General features: G+C 47.2%; 2 protein-coding genes across 3 annotated transcripts in view; one reads left to right on the top strand and one right to left on the bottom strand.

Annotated features, from left to right (window-relative positions):
- PIK3CD (phosphatidylinositol-4,5-bisphosphate 3-kinase catalytic subunit delta) overlaps window positions 1-11,401 on the top strand; it is a 57,815-nt gene extending 46,414 nt beyond the window's left edge. For both annotated transcript variants that reach the window (XM_019511771.1, XM_019511770.1), the window contains exons 14-23: window positions 13-156; window positions 1,060-1,159; window positions 2,313-2,491; window positions 2,697-2,806; window positions 3,365-3,443; window positions 4,273-4,440; window positions 5,197-5,320; window positions 7,158-7,303; window positions 8,262-8,394; window positions 9,520-11,401. In XM_019511771.1, coding sequence (XP_019367316.1) covers window positions 13-156; window positions 1,060-1,159; window positions 2,313-2,491; window positions 2,697-2,806; window positions 3,365-3,443; window positions 4,273-4,440; window positions 5,197-5,320; window positions 7,158-7,303; window positions 8,262-8,394; window positions 9,520-9,657 — 1,321 coding nt within the window. In that variant the 3' untranslated portion in view covers window positions 9,658-11,401. The remainder of the gene's footprint in view (window positions 1-12; window positions 157-1,059; window positions 1,160-2,312; window positions 2,492-2,696; window positions 2,807-3,364; window positions 3,444-4,272; window positions 4,441-5,196; window positions 5,321-7,157; window positions 7,304-8,261; window positions 8,395-9,519) is intronic.
- Window positions 11,402-11,525: 124 nt separating this feature from the next.
- The window catches only part of CLSTN1 (calsyntenin 1), a 71,733-nt gene continuing 60,291 nt past the window's right edge, over window positions 11,526-22,967 (bottom strand). Inside the window, exons 12-19 of the mRNA XM_019511551.1 lie at window positions 22,720-22,877; window positions 21,892-22,040; window positions 20,117-20,343; window positions 19,150-19,320; window positions 18,407-18,552; window positions 15,911-16,046; window positions 14,833-15,017; window positions 11,526-14,117 (exon numbers count right to left, since the gene is read on the bottom strand). Of these exons, the coding sequence (XP_019367096.1) occupies window positions 13,920-14,117; window positions 14,833-15,017; window positions 15,911-16,046; window positions 18,407-18,552; window positions 19,150-19,320; window positions 20,117-20,343; window positions 21,892-22,040; window positions 22,720-22,877 (1,370 nt within the window). The 3' untranslated portion in view covers window positions 11,526-13,919. The remainder of the gene's footprint in view (window positions 14,118-14,832; window positions 15,018-15,910; window positions 16,047-18,406; window positions 18,553-19,149; window positions 19,321-20,116; window positions 20,344-21,891; window positions 22,041-22,719; window positions 22,878-22,967) is intronic.

Genomic DNA, 22,967 nt, shown 5'->3' with positions numbered 1-22,967 from the left:
CCCCCCCCCCAGAGATGAGGAGCTGTTCCAGTATCTGCTGCAGCTTGTCCAGGTGCTCAAGTATGAATCCTACTTAGACTGTGAATTAACCAAGTTCCTGTTGGACAGAGCTCTATCCAACCGCAAAATAGGGCACTTCCTCTTCTGGCATCTCAGGTAAGGGGTGATTGACCAAGTGCAGGTCAGACCCACCAAATGGCATCATGGGATTATTTTGCGGGGTGTTTCTCTCGCTGCTTCTGTATCAAGTGGACTCCTTTTGCAAGGGCAAAAAACTAGGGGGTGACTTTGTTCAAAGCTTCTTGAGGGACTTAGGAACGTCCGGCCAGTGGGTTTTCGATAGAACTTTTGATTCCCGAGTCAGCGAGGTGCTCTGGACAGTTTTACTCGCTCGTTCTTATTGTCAGCTCCACAAACTTGTCCTGAAATCTGAAAGGTGAGAAGTTGGCCCCTTTCTTCCGTTCAGATCATCAGGTTTCTGGACAGCCTGGAGCTGGTGGGTACCCAGCACTGCATTCGCTTGTTCAGTGAAGGATGGGAGGTGGCATCAGGTTTTTTTGTGTGGACACAGCGATTGATTTTAAACCTGGCTCATACTGGTTCAGCTGGCACCTGCGACTCCTGTGTGAGATCCTGAAGCAACCTTGCCTTTTTGGGACAGGATCCATCCTTCTCCCTCTGTCCCTTAATGCAGCCATCTCAGTGAATGGGGTGCTCACTTTTGGGGTGCCTTGTAGGGCCTGATTCTCAGAGGGTTGGGGGCTCATGCTGGGTCCCCAAAATCAGCTGTTACTTCCTAAATTGGGGACTTCAGTGGCCAGTGCTCAAAAGGCTGTGCTCTTGGCAGGCAAGGCTGAGCTAGTTAGCCATCCAGAAAGAAACTTTGTTGCTTCAGGCACTGGATTTTACTTCAGTTCCCTCTGGTTTTTTGCCCTCTCCATCATACATAAAAGGAATCTGAATGGAGCCATTAACACTTGTCCTGCAGTGGCCTGAACGGCAGCTGCAGTCACTAGCTGCAGTGAGTCAGGTTAGCTTTAATCTCCCCCTTGTCTCTAGGTCAGAAATGCATGTCCCAGCAGTCGCTCTGAGGTTTGGCTTGATCTTGGAGGCCTATTGCAGAGGCAGCACCCACCACATGAAGGTTTTAATGAAACAGGTAAGGGCTGCACTCAGCTGCTTGTCATGGGTGTGTGCTTTGCGCGTAGCAGTAGTCTGTTACTGTCCAGTCACGTTTCAGTGGAGTGGCTTCAGTGCCTTTGTAAAAGCCTGGAGTTCCTTGCCACATGTGGTTTCCATTGCCCCCACACCCCTCCCCTTCCTAGAAAATGGATCCAAGTGAAGCTGCAATCTTCGCAGCCGTGCTGAACACGCGGAGCAGTCAGCAAGAGGGCTTGCACTGCAGTTTCCTGTAGGTAGAGCTCAGTCAGAGCTCCTGACTCTGCTCTTGATTCGTAGTCTGAGCTGGGCCAGGTGATTCTGTTGCTCCGTGTTTCAGTTCCTCCCTGCGGGCATTTGTAAAGTACTTCCTTGTCACTGGCTCAGAGGTGTGGCAGAAGCTCAAAATGTTGTCTGTGACCATTAGAAGCACAGGTCCGTGAAATGCCCTATGGTCATGACCTCATCCTAGGCCAAACCCAAGATACAATTGTAAATCGACTCCCTCTCTTGTGACTCAAGGCATGAATGTGAACTTCAGCTCCTAAGAGGAGCTTGCCCACCACCAGAACCCCCAAATTATACTGCAGGAGAGAAGACACTTTAACCCTGGGGCCGTGGGTTTGCCAGTTTTCCACCTGTGGAAAACACCTGGCCACTCAGCTCCCTGATGGAGTTGCCCTGTACAGTCCACGCTGGCAGTTCAAAAGTAGTTTGGCTCGGTGATGCAGGAGTGCTGATGAAAATGAAGGACCCACAGGACTGTTAACAGCACTGGCCAGTGCGTGTCAGCTTTGATCTCCAGCAGTTCTGCCGTTGCAGTGCAGGGGTCCCCACACCGACCTGCCAGAGCCCTTCACTCCTGATTGACAGCACCCTCTGTTACTCTGTTCCCCCAGACTGAGCCGCAATACTCCCTGCTCCTTCAGGACAGAGTCCTCCAGCTCAATACAACCTACCTCTGGCCTGCAAAACTCCCTGCGGTTCCAGCTGTGGCCTGCCCTAGAGCAGATGCTGCCGAGGCACTGCACTGCACTGCAGTGAATCGCCCTGAGAGGCAATGCTTGACTTCCCTTTGTGGCCCTAAACAGTCAAGATCTGTATCTTTGTCCGGAGGATTCTTCTTGACCTGCTTTCCCCTGTCTCCGCACCAGGGGGAAGCACTCAACAAGATGAAAGCCTTGAACGACTTTGTGAAAGTGAGTTCTCAGAGGGCCACCAAGCCCCAGACCAAGGAGATGATGCATGTGTGCATGAAGCAGGAGACCTACCTGGAGGCCCTTTCCAATCTCCTTTCTCCCCTGAACCCCAACATTATCCTTGCTGAAGTGTGGTAAGGAAGGGTATTGCATCTGCAAGGTGGAGGGTTGTATTGCTATTCGACAGGAAAGCCAAAACCACTGGCTTTCCTCAGGCCTCTGTGCTCACCACGAGTGTTTTGGGAGCACTTGAGGCATCTGCGTTCGGGGCTCGAACTCCCCCCCCAGCCCCGTGTCCCACCAAGCCAAACCTGAAGGGTTTTCTCCCTCCTTCCTCAGTGTGGAGCAGTGCACTTTCATGGACTCCAAGATGAAGCCTTTGTGGATTGTGTTTAATAATGAGGAAGCGGGCGGCGGCAGCGTGGGCATCATTTTCAAAAATGGAGATGGTGAGTCCTGAGCAGAAGCGCAGCCCCCAGCAGGCCAGCAGGGATGTTACACCTTATGCAGAGTCCAGGGCCCAGCTGGGCGCTCTGCGTCCTGCCATTACTGGGTAGCTAACAAGAGCAGGGAGGCCAGGGCCTCGACAGCAAGGGTTCCCAGTGGGGATGTGACCTGCAGCCTGCCATTGCTGTGGTGTGCTGTAGTTCCAGCCTTTCACAGCAGCAGCCACTACATTTGTCACTGCCAAAACACCTTCTCTTTTAATATGTAATTCTCAGTGGCTTCAGCCCTGTTGAGAGGGGCCTGGTGAAGCATCCCAAAGGCTGCCCTGGGCACAGCCAGTGGCAAATGGATTTGCAAATGAGTGTGCCCTGCTGAGCACTGTGGAGGAGGGGCAGGGCACCAAAACTTGCCAGGTGGTTGGGGCACTTGTACCCCCTGATGGCCACTGCAGCAAGTGACGAAAGTAGGAAGTGCCTCCTCCATGCACACGCCCGTTGTGGGGAGAAGGGGAGGGAGCTCGGGAGAAATCTAACCAGCTCCCATTTGCGATGCCTGAGCAGATCTCCGCCAGGACATGCTGACGCTACAGATGATCCAGCTGATGGACGTGCTGTGGAAGCAGGAGGGCTTGGACCTGCGGTGAGTCATGGGTGCTGAGTCACCGGTGCCTGCACTGAGTCACTTTCCATCGTCCCACGTTGCCTCTGCCTTGCGGCTGAGGGGGATGGCTCGGCGATCCCAGCCGCGGTCCTTTTTGGCACGGGAGATTGCTTATACAACTGCCCTGAGAAGGAAGCTGCAGGGTGGTGGGAGCCTTGGGCAGAGCTGAAGAGCAGAGCTGGCAGCACCCGCTATGGGTCTGGAGTGGGAAGGAGGTGGGGACAAGTGGAATGGGGTGAGGGAACTTTCCATGTGCTCGAGAGGAGCTGCCCATGGTTGAGATGAGCCTGTTCCTGTCGCCACAGTGGTTTTGGCCTTGGCGCAGTAGTACAGGAGGCAGAGTCACCAAGTGGCAAGAGCAGGACTTGGGCAGTCCTGGGCTCCACTCCAGGCTCTGCTGCTGATGCACTTGGCTGAGTCACAGTGGCTGCTCAGGCCTCTGCTGCTTCCCCATCATCTTTCCTTCTCTCGGTTGGGTTGAGACAAGGGGGGTGCAGAGCCTCTGGTTAGAGGCAGGTGTTTGGGTGAAGGCATCTCTTACATCTTTACACCCAACGGCCCAAGTTTAAAACTGCCCTCAGCCGCTGGCGGGCATTTGTCACCCTTGCGGGATGATGCCTGCTGTGGGCCAGGCGACCAAGGCCTCTCAAAGCTTCCTTGTGGCCAAGCACGAAGGCTCGAGGCTGGGCCCGTGGACCCTAACCCCTGCAATTCCCTCTTGGTGAAGTGAAGGAGGAAAGTCCTAAAAGCAAAGCCAGGCTGACTCTGGGCGAGGTCTCAGTGGAAGGGGTTTCTCTCGTCTCTGCAGGATGACCCCTTACGGCTGCCTCTCCACAGGCGACAAGACGGGGCTGATCGAAGTGGTCATGCACTCGGACACCATTGCCAACATCCAGCTGAACAAAAGCAACATGGCGGCCACCGCTGCCTTCAACAAGGATGCGCTGCTGAACTGGCTGAAATCCAAAAACCCGGGGTAGGTGGGACTGTCCCAGCTGCGCTCGCCTCCAGCTGAGACTCTCGCAGTGGCTTGGCTCCATTGCCCCCTCCTTTCTTGACTGCTCAGCCGGTCCCTGCTCTGCTTTGAACTTCCGCAGCATCCAGCAACAGTGGGGTGTGGGTGGCAGCTCTGGGCTGTAGCTTCCTTCTCTCACCTCCTGTTATTTCCTCCTCAGAGCCTGATACACCCGCAGGCATCTCCCCTGAGTCTCTAATATCCTGGGGTAGGATCAATTCAGCCCTTCCCTGAGCTACAAAGAGGCTGTTTTTCCCAAGTTTGGTCCCACACTGGAGGCTTGAGAAGTGTGGAGCTCAGCGCCCACTGCTTCATTTGGAGTTGCAGATGCTCTGTACCAATCAAGCTCAGGCACTTGATTTGCTATGGGAGAAACAGATGCAGGGGGGGCCACACCCTGTCTGAACCTACAGGGACAGTCTGTGGGGGGGCAGGATGGAGCCCAGCCCCACCAGCCATCCAGTCCCCTGGAGCTTTGGATACCTGGAAGATGGTCTGATGCCATCTGATTTAGTTAAGGTCAAGCAAAGAATTGTCCCCTCCAGCAGGACAGCAGAGAGGAGATAGACTCTCTGTAGAGGGTAATGCAAAAAAACACTTCTCTACTGAGCTTGTGCCCAAGCCTGGCCCAGCAGGTTTCCGTGGGGGACACCAGAAGAGAGGGAAAGGACCTGAGGTTTACAGCGGGGCTGACCTCTCGTTGTTTCCCTCCCTCAGTGAAGCGCTGGAACAAGCGATCGAGGAGTTCACGCTCTCCTGCGCTGGGTACTGTGTGGCGACGTATGTCCTGGGGATAGGAGACAGGCACAGCGACAACATCATGATCCGGGAAACTGGCCAGGTATGGGTGTGGGGCCACTGGGACCCAAGCGCTCGCAGCTGTCTGTGCAGATGGTGGGGGGAAGAGGAACAGAAGCAGTCCAGTGAACAGTCCAGTGTGGGAGCCACTGAGGCTCAAGTAACTGTCCCTTTACCCTTCACCCAGAGGTCAGGCTGCAAAGGTGCTCCTAGGAGCTCATCCTGGCATTGGACCCATTTCCTAATTTGCAGTTTCTTAATGCAACATCGAGCCTCCTTCCCTGCACCCTTACCAGGCTGGTGTGTTATCCCTGCTGGCCCTCTGGTGTCTGCTCCTGTGGAGCCAGGTGGTTACTCTGGCTTCCCATGCTGAAGCTTTCCTTTTGTGCCAAGAGGGGCTTTTTACAGGGAGGGTGAAGACGCTCGAGAGCAGGGTTACCTGATAGGACTGTCCTGTAGCTGCTCCTGAGAAAAGTGCCCTGGCAGCTATGGGGGGTGGAGAGGGTTAACCTTCACAGCCATCACTCTGGGGACACAGGACAAAACTGGGGAAGGAAAAGTCCTTTTGCCCACAAGCCACACACTGGACGCTGCCACTGTCTGCAGGGAAGAGATGGTTGCCACAGTTCATGTTCAGTCTGTATAAACTGAGTGACAAGAAATAACGGTCACAAGCTGGCAGAGGGTAGATTTAGGCTAGATATCAGGAGGTGCTACTTCATGGTCGGGACGGCTAGGATCTGGAACCAGCTTCCAAGAGAAGTGGTGCTGGCTCCTACCCTGGGGGGCTTTAAGAGGAGGCTGGATGAACGCCTCGCCGGGGTCGTTTGACCCCAGTACTCTTTCCTGCCATGGCAGGGGGTCGGACTTGATGATCCGCTCAAGTCCCTTCCAACCCTACCTACTGTGAAACGAGCTCTGCTGAGCTCTGAAAGGCACAGCGGGGGAGATGCACATCACTCCAGGCAGACCGACTCTGCCAGAGCCTGCTCCTGTAGCTTCCCGCAGGCCCCGCTCTTGGCTCTCACTGCGGGAGATCCCTTTGGTAGAACCAGCGCAGCTATTGCAGTGGTGAGAAACCTCACTGAGACCTAGTGAAGCCTTTGCTGTGGGGCTGCCCTCTCCTACAGATTGCAGAGAGCTTGGCTGGTAAGGGGCTGCCTTCTTTCCCAAGCACATGCTGAGAGGAGACCCTGCGAAGGGAAGGAGGGCACTGCATGGCTGGGGACAGTCTGCTCCCCTCTCCACTAGAGGGTGCTGACATCCTTCAAAATACAGCTCCAGCTGCTTGGTGTTGGTGTCAGTTAGTGCAGCTTTGCAGAAGGGTCATCATGGAAATGCACCAATCCCCGTGCAAAATCCTCTTGCTCCCCTTACTATGGAGGAGATGAAATCACTGGTTATTTGCCTATCAAGAACCTAACCAGAGCAGGATTTTGTAGGCATGTCAGAGGGTATCCTGCTTCCAGGCATACCCTGGGACAGAGCATTACAGTTGGGAGTAACAGCTGGCCTGTCTCTAGTTCTTCTGCCACCAGCGGTGAGTCTTGCCAAGGCTTTAGAAGAACATAGAAGTCCCCCAGGCATGGCAGGGGCTGCTGAGGTGAAGTCCATCCCATCCCATCCAGTACACAAGTTACATCCCAAGCATTACCCACATTGCTTCATAACCTGGTGAATAAATACAGGGACTGACGCAGGAAAAGCAATTTCATCTTCCCCACAAGACAGTGTCTGGCTGAAAGGGGGTGACAAATCCTGGGCCCTCACTGGGCCCCAATTATTTCAGACCCACCCACACATCCTGCGAAGGCAGGAGTTGCTATCCCCCCCGAGTTGTCATGTTGCACTTTAACAGACCTTTTCCACTTGAATTTCAGCTGTTCCATATTGATTTCGGCCATTTTTTGGGGAACTTCAAAACCAAATTTGGTATCAACAGAGAACGGGTCCCTTTTATCCTGACCTATGACTTTGTGCACGTAATCCAGCAGGGGAAAACGAACAACAGTGAAAAATTTGAAAGGTAAGCGAGCACTCCTGGCTAACAGCCACTGGTCTGTCTGAGCCCCAAGCGTACTGCCTGTAGCCAGTGTTGCCTGCCTCGCAGCACAACATTATTCCCCGCCCTCTACTTTGCAACCACAGGGGTGATTCAGCCTGAAGGAGGGAAGGTGTGATTGCTTATGTTTGAAATGGTCTGGGCTCTCCCCTCACACTGCTTGAGCAGGCAAACCCAAGGATATGTCACTGCTATCGCTGCAGCTGTCTGCCCTCTTCTGCTGAGCCTTCGGTTTTAAATAGATGCATTTGGAGGATACAGCCCAGCCCTGGCCTTTCCTTGATGGGGCTTTGGGTCTGGAACGGGAGCAGTGGCAAATGGTGCCTTCTGGCCTAGACTGAACACAAGCTGCTGGCATTCGTCCTTCCCAGTGCTCCCTAATGTGCCGTGTTTTGGTAAGCAAGTGGGAGGCACTGATGGTCCCTCAGGACATCTATACATATGCTCTGGGGTGGAGAGGGGTATGCTTTAACTAGAGCAGCTCCCAGAGCCTCCGTAACTAAAGCATCTGCAGCGTCCCATGTATTCAGCATCCTGTGCTTCAAAATGGCAGCCGGAGTGTTTGAACAAGCTTTACATAAAGTGCCCCGCCGCTATTTTGAAGCACAGGGATGCTGAATAGATGTGAGGTAGAGGCTGCTGGAGCACGTTAATTAACACACTCCAGCAGACGCGATTAATCGAGTCTGCACTGACATATGCTAATTAGCACTCATCAGAGCAGACGTCTAGCACGTGTATAGGTCTCCTCAGAAGGCATCCACACACAGGGCAGCAAATGCATGTGCGCCCAGCTGGTTACCAAGGTGTAATTCATCAGATGGAGCAGCTGACACCAACTTGCAGACTATTGTGTCTAACTTGGGAACACGCTCCAGCTGCTGCCCTTACTTCCTCTGCTCCCTCTTCTCTTCCTGAGCAGATTCAGGGATTACTGTGAAAAAGCCTACATGATCCTGAGGCGCCACGGTCTCCTCTTCCTGCATTTGTTTGCACTGATGAAAGCTGCTGGCCTGCCAGAACTCAGCTGCTCTAAAGACATTCAGTATCTGAAGGTAAGAGAGGCTAGGCATGGGGGGGGAAGGTGGGGACAGACAGGGCAGGCGCTCAAGGTAAGAGGTGGCTTAGTGCGTAATCTTGTATGTTAGAAAGGATGGGAGCTGAAAGAGCAGCCTGTTCTGCAGCTTGCCTCATAAAAACAGGGAGTAGCTAGTCTGGCAGCTGGGCCTCGGGCTTCTGAAATGCCTCGGCTTTCTGCAGTTCCAGATCACCCCATGCAGAGTGTTGCTGCTTTATCAGCTCTGCTGTGCTGAGCATGTCTGGCAGTACCAGTGCTCAGGCTAGTCCATGTTTTTCTTCATCGAGCATCTTCATAAGCTGCGACTTTTAGGGGGAAAAAAAAAAAATCCTCTACCAGGTGGCCCTGCAGTGGCTCAAAACAAGTATAAGTAAACCAGCCCTTGACCACCCTGGGGGCTTTTCTTGCAAATCACTTTGCATGGTTGGCAGTAGGACCCACTTCTATCCTCAGCTCCTTTCCCTGCTGGCTTTCTAGCCAGCTGTTGTACACAGCTGCACTGTGGTAGAGGCAGGGATGGAAGTAATGGTTTTGGGAGCAAGCCAGTAGGAGGCTGGTGTGTTAATTTCTCTGTTAAAGTCTCTTGTTTCTCACCTGCCTTTAAATCTGGCCTTGTCCAGCTGCATTAAGTGTAACAACACATCCCATCTGCCCATAACTTCATCTGCTTTAAAAGGGGCAGAGGAGCTGCTGTTCTGGAGCAGGCATCAGCTGTTGTTTGTTACAGCTGCTGGACTCTAGGGCTACAAGTGAACTAACTGAGCTAAATCACCCTAACTTGGAGCAGAGCAAAGCAGGGTTACAATTGGAGCACGTCTGGCACACCCGTATCACAACAGGATGGTGCAGACTTAAAAGCTGCATGGTAGCAGCCTGTGTGGGTATGCTTTGACTGATATGACTGTTTGATACACAACCTATTTCCTTTGCTCCATCAGGAAGAAAGAGGATAGGGTGACTAATTGCCAAATGTGAGCCCTGGGAGTGCCCCGCGGGAGGCGGTGCACCCTTGCCGTTAAAGACCGCTGAGCTGTGCTGCCAGACGGTCGTTTTGCTGCAATGATAGCAAAGCCAAGCACTCATTTCTGCCTCTTCCCTTCAGGACTCTCTAGCACTGGGAAAAACAGATGAGGAGGCGCTGAAGCACTTCAGACTAAAATTTAATGAAGCCCTTCGAGAGAGCTGGAAAACCAAAGTGAACTGGCTGGCGCACAATGTCTCCAAAGACAACAGACAGTAGAGCAACTGACTCAGCCTGTGCACTTGCTCTGAGGGAATGTAATGGTGTCTGCACTGATGCCAGAAGTTGCTGCCTATGGTAGACAGTTTTCTAAAACCTGCTGAACGTTGCCACGTTAAGAATCCCTCACCTGCATCCCTTAGAGATTGCGTTCCAGAAGTTTCTGCATGCCCAAAAATTGTTGGACCACCATGAGCTGCATAAGCCTGCCTATTGTAGATCATTAAAGGCCAAAGGAGAGACGAGGCAATATAATTACCATAGCCAATAAGAGGTAGGTAGATGCTCTATGACCATTACACTTAAAAACATGCTTAAAATACACCATTTAAATGGAAGAGTCAAGGCAGTTGTGATGTAGTTTAAAACTGTACGCAGGCGGAGTGTTTCAGCTATGTCAAGACAATGCTTTTATTTGGAGCTGTGCTCCAAGACGGACTGTGTTTCAGCCAGCAGCACAGTGAGTTTTTAAAGCCAGGCAAGAACAAATACTGCACTAGCACTAAGTGGAACATGTTTACTCGTGGCATCAGACATTAAGCCTGTTTCTGTGTAAACAAGGTGGAGGGCCTGCCTGGCTTTGCTGTTGGGCGATTGTCTTTCGTGGCAGATCTCCCAGCACCTTGCCTCTACCCATTCAGGGATGTAGTAATAAAGCTTCACCAGATGGTTGCCTGATTCCAGACAGACTGGTGCCTGTTACTTCTGCACAGTAGAGAGATCACATGGGCAAACTGATGTACATATGCTTTTCATAATTGCCCAGTAGCTGGGAAAGATTACTGAAGTTTCATATTCAGCAGGGAGGATGGTATCTGTTGTAGTCTTCAATAAACTGGCCTGCCTTGCTGAGGAATGAGCGCACAGTGCACAGACTTAATAGCTCAGTGTTTGAGGAGGCAGTGTGGTGCCTGCCAGCTCTGACTAGGTACACGGTGCACTTTCAGTCAGACCTGGAGTCATGTTACTGGTTTAGCCCCTTAACAAGACAGACCTGAAATGCACTGCTCATCCAGCCTCTCTCTACTGCCTTCAGTTTAGGCTTTCAAAAAATGGGTTTACACTCTCAGGCCCTGCTCCTGTGTTGCAAGGGTTTGGAGCAACACAGATCAGTGGCATCTATTTTCTTTTTAAAGTGCAATAGACAAAGTTACATCACAACGAACAGGCAAAAAGTGAACAATTTGTGAGGTGCTCTGCCTAAATGCAGCACACCCTAAAAAGGCATTGCTGCAGTCCCGCAAATCAACTTACCTACAACAAATCAGAATCAAGTGGGCTTTCTTCCTTGGGGGCTAGTGAAATAACTCTTGCTATCTTGTCTAGCAAAGCAACAGGCTGCTGGGCCGGGTCAGTCAGGATTCCCTTTCCCACGGTGCAGAGCAGAATCTTTATCTGATCTCCCCCACAGCAAGTTGAGGGGAAGGGTACGTTGAAGCTTACTCAGTCAGACCCCACTGTAAATAAATCTACTTGTACAACAAATAGTTACATTCCTTTAAACAGTGATAAGCTTTACTTTACTACTACTTCTATTTATTTAGGGAGGTGTTCATGACTTCTTGCTTTGTGTGAACTGATTGTGCCTAGTTTGCTGCCTTTGAAAAAATGATTTATTTTTTTAAGCCCCGCATGGTTTTTGAAGGAAAAGATGTTTACATGTTCGACTCTTCAGTTACTTCTAATCTGTGACTTCAGATGCATATTTGTAAGTCTAAAAATAAATATTATTTGATAAATTGTACACTAGTGCAGGGCAGTGCCATTCCATGTTTTGGGTACTAGTTTGTTAACTTACAGCGGTCATGACTGTGCAGGATATTCCAAGATGCTGATAGTTGCTACTAGAACCAAGAAAGGACAGCAGAGTCTTTAGAACCAGAAATTTATTGTAGCTTATAGACTTTCCAAACTGACCTATTACCAATATACACATCTGAAAAGTTATACCCACAGTGGCTACAAACTGCATCAGAAAGTTTACAACCTTTCAGCATTAGCATTAAATCATGATCAGTTTTAGTCCTAAAATACAGCAGCTACAGTGACAGTATATGGAAGGATAAAGTCTTCTACACATTGACATTAACACAGGACAACTGTCAGACATAAGTTAAAAGTTCCCCAGTTTACTTAAAACTAGCAGTTATGTTACCACGGAAGTAATCAAAACCGGTTCCCCATTTTAGAAATCTAAAATTTTACATTAAAAAACAGTAAGCTAATTGTGTCTGTTCTTCCCCTGCTTTCAGGTCCATCTAGTATTGTAAAAGGCACTCCTCAGAGTCAAGCTTTACTCAGATAAAACCCACCACTAGGTCCCATTTCAAAACACTGGGAGGCAAGACGGGCAATAGGTAAGAATAGGTCTGCTCTGTAAATGAAACAAGCTTTTAGAAACAGCTGGCTCTGCCTTCCTTTTTACCTGTTTGTTTTCTGACACCCCACCCCCCCGTCAGCTCTTCGGTTGTTCCTTTAGCAGGTTTAGTCATTTCCCAGGGGGTTTTAAATCTGAGCCACTAACCTGCTTTGGCAGATGTGCTGTGCACCTAGAGAGCAGGCAGAGAACATTTAGTATCAAAATCTGGAACTTTGCTTACCATAATGAGGAGCAACTGGAGCTGTAGTTCCATATTGCAAGTAGACAAATTGCTCTGTAAACCACTACCAAATGACAAAGCAAATATGCAGATATTCAGAATTCAAGGCTCTGACTAGGACCAAAAGTAAGTTCAATGGAGAACACGACCTGCCTTACGAAAAATCTAGCCTCACCACCATGGGGTCATAACTTACTTTTCGTACCTTTCAGCCATTCCTTTAAGAGAGTCCTTTGCAATTCCAAGTTAGAGAGCTCTGATCAACGACAACCAAAGTCTGCTGTGTCTTGATACAAAGAGTAACTTGATTCACAAGGTTTTCTGGTTGGATAATGTACGCTATAATTTCACCAGCAGGAACACACATTTACTAAGTGTAAACAAAAGGCTTAATACACCAATGGGTCCATGGTACTGTACAAGGAGCTACAGGGAATGAGCAGGAGTGTGTCTAAAAGGAATGAAGTCACTATGCCCCCCAACCCTCCCACCCCCAAAATTAGAAAAGTTCAAAATCCAAAAAATAAACCCTGATCTACGCCGACTGGCAGCCAAGGCGCGCAGGGACACAGGTCTCCAGCTTTCCAGCCTTGATGACCATGAGAAGACTCAAGTGAATAACCTGCCCTGGCGGCAGGGTCAACAGCGCAGCAGCTTTGGACTACAGCAAGCCCCATGCCGATTACCCGGGGCTCTGGCAAGAACACTTAGCACAGCAGCAGCAGACTGACTCGCCCCACATCCAGGTAGCCTTTATTTTTTCCCCAGTAACCCTTATACTGAAATGAGTTAAGGACCAAAGACCAACTGTATTAGGCAGGGCAGTTGAATCTCTGTTAGAGATCCTAAAAAGCCTTTACAGAAAGTCACAGGCTTGTCTGTTCCCTCTGCAAACGTAAAGGGGGGGAAAAAAAAAAAAAAAAAAAAAAAAACAACAGAGCAGGGCTTGAGTGATTATGGCAGTCAAGGCCAATGACACTTAATACATCTACACTAGATAACTGTGCCCATGCTCCTGCTGCAGTAGTTATGAGACGTGTGTTACTTCATGCTTCATGATTTTTACCTTTAGCATGTTTTAAACCCCAATCCCTGTTTTCACTACCACAAATGACATAATTACATAATTCCAAGATATTTACAAAACATTAAAAAGTCTGTTAATCTTCTACATATTAACCTCATTCTGCCACTTTACACATGCACTAGTTTGGGAAAAAATAAAATTCACCAGGCTGAAATGAGCAATGTTACCCTTTGTCAACATGTGATCTTTGCATCGGTCAGAAAGAGGAAGAGGAACAAAGCCAAAGTCGCTTCACCGGGCAAAGAGACAGTCCAGAGACTTGTGTGCAATGGCTACAGATCTGCAGAGTCACTTAGCTGAGATGACATGAAGAAAAAGTGCAAGGTGGTTCCTCACATAGTGTAAAAAAATCCAGTCACTGAGGCATGGGGGAGGAAGGAGAGGTGCTAACCACAATTCTAGAGACAGCATTAGAACTAGCCAATACCACACACACACTGGGAGGCGCGCTGGTCGGAGCTACTGGCCAAATGACTTTTTTTTTTTTTTTTTACACCATGGATCCTTAGGAACAATGGAGTGAATTACAGTGGAGTCTTCTTGAGCAGGAACAAAGACAAAGGGAACAGCTGGAATCAATAGCTGAGGGTAGAGTCGTCCCATTCCAGCTGTTGCTGTCTGTTAACATTCTGTTGGTCCTCTTCCTGCTCCCCTTCTTCCTCCTCGCTACTTTCAGACTCTGCACTAGTGATATCATCTTCTTCCTCGCCATCTTCACTTTCTTCCTCCTCCTCCTCCTCCTCTTCCTCACTGCTGTGCTGGTCCTCATACGTCTGTTAGACACAAATTAGCCATTGATTTCACAGCTGCCTACCTTCCTCCTCCCCCTTTGCATTAAAACAGACGGCGCTATCCAGAGGAGCAGTTTGAGGAAGTTCAGCACGTAGCAGGCTATTAGCAAAATGCTAAGCAAGTGCCTCTGAGGTGGTTCTATGATTTTACAAAGATACCAGCCACTCCTGCCACTTTTTAGCAGAAACCCGTTCCCCGAGGTGATCCAGTACTTCAGAAGCTACTATTGAAAAAGGATCCTTGGATGTCAACACACAGCAGCATTACCTGTTTAAAATCTCGTTTCCTGCTTTTCTACATCAAAGTATCAACCGGGAATGAACTATGCCAACAGCTTAATGGAAAAGCTAATGTGGTGTGGAGTTTGGCATAACTCACTCATTGAATCAGCCACTCAGACTCATTACCAGCCTGGCATAATCTATGGGGTCCTCCTTTGAGCAGCTGTCTACCACAAAGCCTCGCGGCACTTAAGAGCACAAATCTAAGTGCCACGGCTAGTTGGTCCAAGGAATTGATTCATATTTTCCTGGGCCTAGTTAAACAAATGGTGTCAAAGTTTGCATCTCCCAACCTATCCCATGTTTTGTGATTTGCTCTCTTCAGTGACCCTTTCCAGAAGCGTGACTGCCATAGCTGAATATTTTACAACCTGGAAAGCGGCGTTTTAAGAAAACGCCAAGACACAAGCCTTACCTCCATAGGGTTCACAGTGATGGTCAAGGCGGAGTCATCCCAATCCATCTCGTTTTCCTTTCCAGTATCCTGGTCACGCATCGTTCTCTGATGTGCAGCCCGGATTCGGAAGACTCCCAGGATAATCATAAAAACCAGGAAACTGACACAAACCACGATCACAACAGTTGCAGTACTTGGGACAACTGTAACAAGATGAGAGAAGGACCGTTTTACAATAACCAGTCATGCTAACACGCTGCACTTTCTAAACATTAACTAAGTCTCAATTCCCCCCCCCCGCAACAGGAAGTGGATAAGCATAACCCCCATTTTACAGATGGCAAATGGAGGCAAACTGAAACTTAGTCAGTGGGAGAGCAAGGACTGGGGCCAAGAAGTTCCTGGCTCCCACTCAGCTCATCATGTTTTTCTGTTGACAGCACAATTCGGAGCACCAGATTTATATCTAGCTCAAGTCACAAGGGAAGTTGGTGCCATTAATCCAATCCAATGAACAAATGTTCACAAAAAAGCAAATACGTCATTTCACTAGGGCTAGCAGCATCTCTTCAAGAGGCATAAAGTCGCACCTATACTCATAGGGCTAGAAATGAGTAGGACTGGCAGAATAAAATCAGCTCCATTATACCCAACTTTAGTTAGTACTAGTGGGGTTTCTAAAGGCTACTGAAAAACCATGCAAGGGGACCAACCCATCACTCAGTTTTGGACAATGGCCGAGTTCAAGGGAAGAATGCTGAGGTTTTCCAAGGTATTCTTCAGAAGCCCACTCCTACCTCCTCAGACTCATTTTGGGATCTTATACTGCACCCTCCCATACCAGTATGCATCTCAGCTCCAAAATTATCAGGTTACACACACAGATAAAGATCCTGGTGCAGTCAGGGGAGAAGGCACTTTGTTTCTGCCACTGGACTGGCCTCTTTGTAAATCTCCAGCCAACTGTTCATCTCAGCTGGAAGGAAGATTAGTTTAATATGCTGCCCGTCTCCAGACAAGAATCTGAAGCAACTTGAATGCTCTGCAGCACGAAGTCACCCGGTAGTCTAGCAATGGCGGTAAGTGATTTTCTTACCTGAAAACGGGTGGGGGTTAGCTAGGTTGTGACCAGAGAGATCAACAAATGTATGATGCACTGGGTGGACAAACTGTGGTTGGGCAGCTATATGATTAGCATGTTCAACTGGGTTAGCTGTGTGGATAACATTCACCTGAGAACAAAGGGAAAATGTCAAACTAGGGAAAAAGAATAGCTTGCCAAGGCACTTGATCAAATAGATATGCTCCGGCTGTAGAGTTGGCACATGCCCCTTCCAATAAAGCACATCTGACTTCCTAAACTGTATCTGGTTATAGGTACAAAGCAGTGTGCAGACACCATTTTTTCAGAATAAGAAAGCTAACAAGTACATACTGAAATGGTTACGTTATTTTTCATTCACCTATTTTGTTATTTCACCACGTGTCTGTATAGAGCAAACTTTAGCTAACAGTGATGGGTAAATCCACATGACAGACTAGGCAGAAGACGTTGAGGTACTTTGAAATGCCAGATACCACGTTTCAGAAGTTTAACACAGGTCCCCCAAAAGAACTTCTTTCATTTAGACAGGCTCAGCTGCAAACAAGTTTCATGTTTTGGTGACCGCTCTCGTCCTATGCATAACTTAATGAGTCCCCCCTGGCGCTCGAGCATGATGTGGTTTGTGACCAGCTGCACAGCAGGAGGACTGGAAGTGTAACACAGGGTAAGGACAGCACTGCCAGTCTGAAAAAGTTTGGAGGGAGCTGGCCTCAGTGTTTACAGTGCTTCAAGAAGCAAATGCCGATTAACCAATCATGCAATTTCTATTCTTTGTGCATGCTGGGGTGCGTGGAGGGGAAGGCCATCAATTGTTGGTAAGTCAGACTCTTATTTTCACTGCCTGCTAATAAGCTGCACTTATAATAAATAAATAAAAAGTTAGCCTGACAAATTCAAGGGCAGAATTACAAAATAGATCCATGACAATGGCAACAATACATATAAAAAAAAATGACTTCATGCTACTGCAAAATGTCACAACTTTATTATCCCTCAAGTACTGATTGATGTAAATGTACATCAAAGCCTGGCAAACACTGAGGGTTAACTAACTTTGAAGTTCACATCAAGTAAAGTCATTAATTAGATTCTTCTGCAGATGGAATGCAATTTTAGCCATACTAGTCTCTTCTTTTCCAGTGAAAGCATGCAGGGCAATATACTTCTTTCTTTAAATCTTTCTCCTACAGTCAGCATTAGTGCTTTAGATCAATCTCTGTATTATGCAAAGTAGAAAGTAATAAGCTTCAGAGCTAGATTTTTATTAGTTCCTTAGTCACCTAACTAGGAAGTATAGCAGGGCTTAGCTGCTTAAGGTCCAAAGAGCAATTCAGATTAGCCCAGAGCCAAACTCACTAGACACCTCTCTTTTGTGTTCCTGTACATGATCAGAAACAGGGTGGATGTGATTTGAATCAAATCCATTTAAATCTCTGGTCAGGAAGCCTGGATTTAATCATTGGCATCTACAAAAAGTGCATTCTTGTTGTTTGATAGCCTTTATTCATTTAACTTGAAACTTTGCACTTTTAGGAGAGAGGCAAGGACTTGCAGAGAGACAACAGGGATGATGGGTGGGTAATCAGGGCTATTATCTGTCATCTCTATATACTGCTGTCAACAAGGATGTTATCTCTGGAGACACCAATACACAGTTTGACAACTGAAACTAAGGATCACAGAGATGCTTAATGGGATCTTAATCTAGACTGAGTGCTGAGTCCCACTGGGTAGAGTGGTCTTCTGTAATCTTTACTAATCTAAAGAGGAGACTCTGGGAACCCCATAAGATTCAGCCCCTAATATAGTCTATGGCCTGTTGTGACCTATTATAAAACTTTTCTAAAGCAAATTACATGAATAGATCATCTCAAAGTTACAATTCATATTCCATGATGATATCTTCGAGCTTTAACGCATCTTAAATTAAAACCATCTTTATACAGTTGGGTTTTTTTTAAAGCATCTTAACAACAAAATTAAAACGATTAAATCGAAGAAATCTGATTTAAATAAAAAAAATCAAAATTTTATTTTATTTTTTTTAATCATTGATTTGTATCTACTCTGCTCAGCAGCAATCTGCCTGGTGGACTAAAAAGTTGCATCACAGCACCTAGGTCCTCCCTAAGCTTTACTGACTTTCAAACTGTTATTAAGCTGTGCCTAAGCCCCTGGAGAGGCCTTCACATGTAGGCACACAAAAAACTAACATGCTCCGAGCGAAGCTCGACAGCAATGCCCACCAACCGCACTTGAACACTTAACCACACTTAGATCAGTGGGTGACATGTTCAAAACCCTCCCTGCCCCAAGGAAACTTGAACAGCTTCCTTACAATACAAGCTGATGAACGCCAGGTCCCAGGGACATGACTTAATTATTTACAGGGCAGAAACAAAAGCAGTTATTAATAACAGTTTTAAAGCAAATTTCAAATATGCAGCTTCCTGACAACCTTGGAAAAGATGAGATCAACTCACATACCTCCACTTTGAATTCATTGCTGACATAGCGTCCATTTAGCTCAGAGCAGACCAACTTGAACTTTCTGTCAAAGAGGGAGACGGTGTGCCAGTTTCGGTAGCGTATCAAATGCAAAACCTCCTCGTAGCTGGCCATCGTATCAACCCCTGGGGGGAAAAAGCAGCAGCTCCTTGTTACAAAAGTAAATTGTTTTTTCAGAGTTTGAATACAAGGATGATAACATTTTCACACACACAACTTTATTTCCCTGTTTGTGCCGTGAGTACTGTTGTGGGATTGATAAAATGATTTTCCTTGTTGGCACCTGCATCTTCGTTACAATTGCATTATTTTTTCTAACCCCTGATCACTGACAGCTTGTCAAAATCAGTCTTCAAAGGGAAAGAAACAATGTATGCACTAGGCCATGGGGTTATCCACAAGACAAGCAAGCTTTTTCTTTAGTGGCACTATGTTCTTCAGGTCTGCAAGCTACCGGGAAATTTGGGATGAGGTAGCAGATTGGAGGGGAAATCCTGCTTTCTGCATTTTTCAGAGCTTTGCTAGAACCAGGAATTGTAAAAAGAGCAAACGTACAGGTTTTTCAGATGACAGTACTGGGTTCAAACTCCATTTTTTACTAAACAAGACTCCCCCCCCCCAAGGTAAAGCCTTATACGGAGAATATTTAATAAGCACAAAATCACAGGTGTCATTATCATTAGTAACTTCGTTGCACAAAGCCAAAGGTCGCAGCCCCTTACCAGTGATGATCATGCCAAGGTTTGAACTGCTCATCTCAATGCCTTTCTGCTGTAATCGGGTCATATCAACCTCCAAGCTTTCTTGTTCCTGATTTAACTCCTCTCCCAGCACTGTGACCTCACATGTATCCAAGTTGTGCATGATCTCTTCAGACACTAAAGATTCTTGGACTGAAAAGTGAGAAAAACCCAGTTACAATAAGAAGAGTCAAAAGCAGAAAGGATGGAATAGGAGCTGTAATGTCATATTCAAGGAAAATTCTTCCCTTCGGAAAAATGTAAAAAGATTTGGGCGCAAAAATCCCCGTTTAAGAAATTCCATGCAAAAAAAAAAAATCCTTGGAGATGATCACACTCTAAGGCTGTTCTTATTTCTTCATAGTTTCATAGTAGTTAGGGGTCAGAAAGAACCTAAATAGATCATCTAGTCTGACCCCCGCCACTGGCCAGAGCACACGCTGGGATCACACGACCCCAGACAGGTGTTCCTCCAACCTCTTTCTGAATTTACCCAAGGTAACAGCGAGGACCACTTCCCTAGGAAGTTGGTTCCAGATCCTAGCCACCCTAACAGTGAAATAGTGCCTCCTAATTTCTAACCTGAACCTATTCTCCACCAGCTTCTGGCTATTGTTCCTCATCACCCCAGGTGCTGCTAGGGGGAATAGGGCCCTTCCTATTTGCTGCTGATTTCCCCTAATGAGTTTGTAGGCAGCCACCAAATCCCCCCTCAGCCTCTGTCTGCTGAGGCTAAAGAGGTTCTGATTGAGGCTCTACATATCCACTCTTTCCACAGGCCTGCCTGCCCATTCCTCTACTGTGATACTGAAAGAGGGAAGCAAACAGTGCCATAAATCCAGTTGCATTGGGAGGGGATACCCACACATGGAGGGAACCCCCATCACTGCAAAGATCCTTAGGGGGAAAACCATCCAGAACCCAATGAGTAAGCAACTGACTCTGTTACCTGTAGGATCTTCATCTCCATCTCCTTCTGGTTCCACCTCCCGAGTGATTGTGCTGATTATGCGAAGTTCAGGGAAGAGGGAAACACCCTCAGGACTCTCAAACTCTGAGGCAGAGCGGGCAAAGTGGTTAATGCCACTCAAGCTGATCTTGGGTTCCTCAGGCTGCAAGACCATTACATACCCCTCCACAAGAGGGATGGAGATGCAGGCCTCTTCATTGAAACACCTACAAGATACAAAGGCTGTTGTGTAGTGCTAAAAACGAGCATGATTTACGGGCAGCATCAATATACTCTAGTGGCATCAAACAGTTAATACACAAAGAACGTAGTGTATTTAATTACATGGCTGCTATCTCAGACCCAAGGGTGCTGTAATGAATCCATCAATTGTGTAAAGATGGGATCTCCCAGAGACGGGAAAATGTTAAAATGAATTCTTTGCTCACTGATGACATCTTGCCCCATTTTCTGGGCTATGACTTACAGCCACAGATAATGCCAGCAAGGCAGGCTGCAATCCTGGAGAAGTCCTTACAGTATAACATTTGCACCAGAGAGCCTCCCCATTCTTGCACTTCTGGATTAAGATCGCACTAGCTCTTAAACAAACAATGAATGCCAGATCAACACAGTAGGAAGAATAAATGAAACTGGAAACAATGGCTGCCATGCCTAATAACAAGGCTGGGAGAAGCTAAATTATTAAAAAGATAGTGACAGTGCTCTTCCAGTTTCATGAAAATGTGGAAGGTCTGACACTGCACTGTGTAGGACTTAGTTTTGCACCAGAAGCAAGTGCAGCCGGGAATTATAAAGTGATACTTTGCTTAGGAAGACTTCATATTTTTAAATCAGAATATTCCAAGTGTTGCTTTGGGATATAGTCAAACAACACTTGAGTGGGAAGCCAGGAAATTCAAACCCACTGAGAAATTTCAGCTGAAGCTCTGCAAAACAGCACTGCCACGTCTGACAAAAGCCCCATTCAAGCGTCCAAATAACCTATCACTTCCTTTTAATCAGCTGTCTCACACAGGTGCTTTTTGGCAACCACTATCTGCAGCAGTGGCCTATGATGCCCACTAGGGCACCCTAAGAATCAGTGCACATTCTTGTCAACACAAAGCACTCGGAAGAACAAGTTAAGGGTAGAAAATTTTAAAGCTATTATTTTCCAGTTTGCCCGTGGTAAACCCTCTCAACCAACAACTTCAAAACCTTCGAAAACCTAATTTGAAGACATTTTCACAGCAATCCAGGTAAATACACATGAATTTCAGGCCCTTAAGGCTATTATTTACAGCAAAAAGATCCTTTCTAGAAATCACATTATTTGAGGCATTTCCTATAACTGAAATGCGAGCTGCAGATGCCCAAACTGCAGGAACAGCTAGGTACTTGGCATCAAATGTTTGCTTTGATAATGAGAACAGTGGTTGCTGATCCATGGATCAGACCCCCTTCCACAGTACAACATCCAATCAACAGTTCAAGGAGAGAAATCAGCTTCTCTGTACAACAGACCAAACCCTGAAGGAGTCACTGGCTTAAAAACTTAACCAAAGTTCGTTGAAATTGATGGTTCCGTTCCCCTCAATGCTCCAGGCACTAGATCAAGGCTTTCAAAAACAAAGGCCTGCATAAGTGACCACTGTGAGCTTTACAAAAGGGTCTGAAATTAATGATCAATGAGATTCAACTGGAGTGTAAGGGCCTTTCTTCCAGCTGCAGCATCACGAAGTAGAGTTTCATTTATTTAAAACAGGACCTACTTGACTGTGCTGGTGATTTTGAGCCTCCGGATTCCAGGTGTTGGGAACTGGCGGGAATTCAGGTAGGAAACGTGCTGCATGGCCTTGTCAAACTTCTCAATATCATCCCCTTCCAATGTCACTGTTGACTGGCTGGGGTTCATATGGATCTAAGGATCATTCCAGAATATGGGAGAGAAAAAAGAAAAGAAGTTCCAAATGCTAATGTGCTAGATCAATTAAACCACCAAGCTTAGGACTACTTAAATTGCTAAGTATTGGATAATCAGCATTTATATGCAAAGCAAAAAGGTTCATTATTCAATGGCTGTGCAAGTCACTGTTTAACTTCCCAATTAGCCAAAAAAGGTAGGTCAAATATTTAGAGTATTTCACTATCCAAAGAAAATCCTATGAGCTTGGCACAACACTGGAAGAGATCAAGCTAGCAAGTGAGGAAACTAAGCTTTATTCTCACAGCCTTTGTTACTGAACTACATGTATGTTAGGCCTATAGCTTTCAGTAATTACCGTAGAAGTCAAATATATGTTCAGCACTTATGCAGCCATTCACAATTTTCAAAGGTCATCGAAGCCAGGTACGTACCAAAAAGGATGGCTGGTGCAAGTAAGTTATTTAGGGGTCTGATTTTCAGGTCAGTTTTATACAGGCTAAAGTTGTGGTATGGATGCAGATACACTGATGAAAGACAGCTTCTTCCCAAGCACAGCCTTTTCTGGTTGGTAGACTGAATAGGCTGTATCAGTAAAAGCCTCACCTATTATCAGATAACCTTTCCTTAAGGAATCGCAGCAGATGCACTTCACTTAATCTGTATGCCACTTTACCTTCATGCCTTTGCCAACGCCATCTGCAATTTGTAAATCCAGTCCTTCCTTGCAAGTGTAGAGGCAGTCTATTACCTTCTTGTTCTCAAGTTTACCAGAACGTATCATTAACCCAGCCAGATTGCCTCGGAAAAACTGAGCCATGTGGAGTTCACCACCTATAAATGGAAGTGGGGGGGAAGGAAAAGAGAGAAATCAAGCTTTACAGGCCTTGGTCCTTTTCATTTTTTTTTTTTTTTTTTTTTTTT

The sequence above is a fragment of the Gavialis gangeticus genome, unplaced genomic scaffold (assembly GCF_001723915.1).
Source record: "Gavialis gangeticus isolate Ggan-Ray unplaced genomic scaffold, GavGan_comp1, whole genome shotgun sequence".
In the NCBI taxonomy this organism is placed as follows: Eukaryota; Metazoa; Chordata; order Crocodylia; family Gavialidae; genus Gavialis; species Gavialis gangeticus.
Note: the sequence above shows the minus strand (reverse complement) of the source record. Positions and strands in the feature narration are given on the sequence as shown.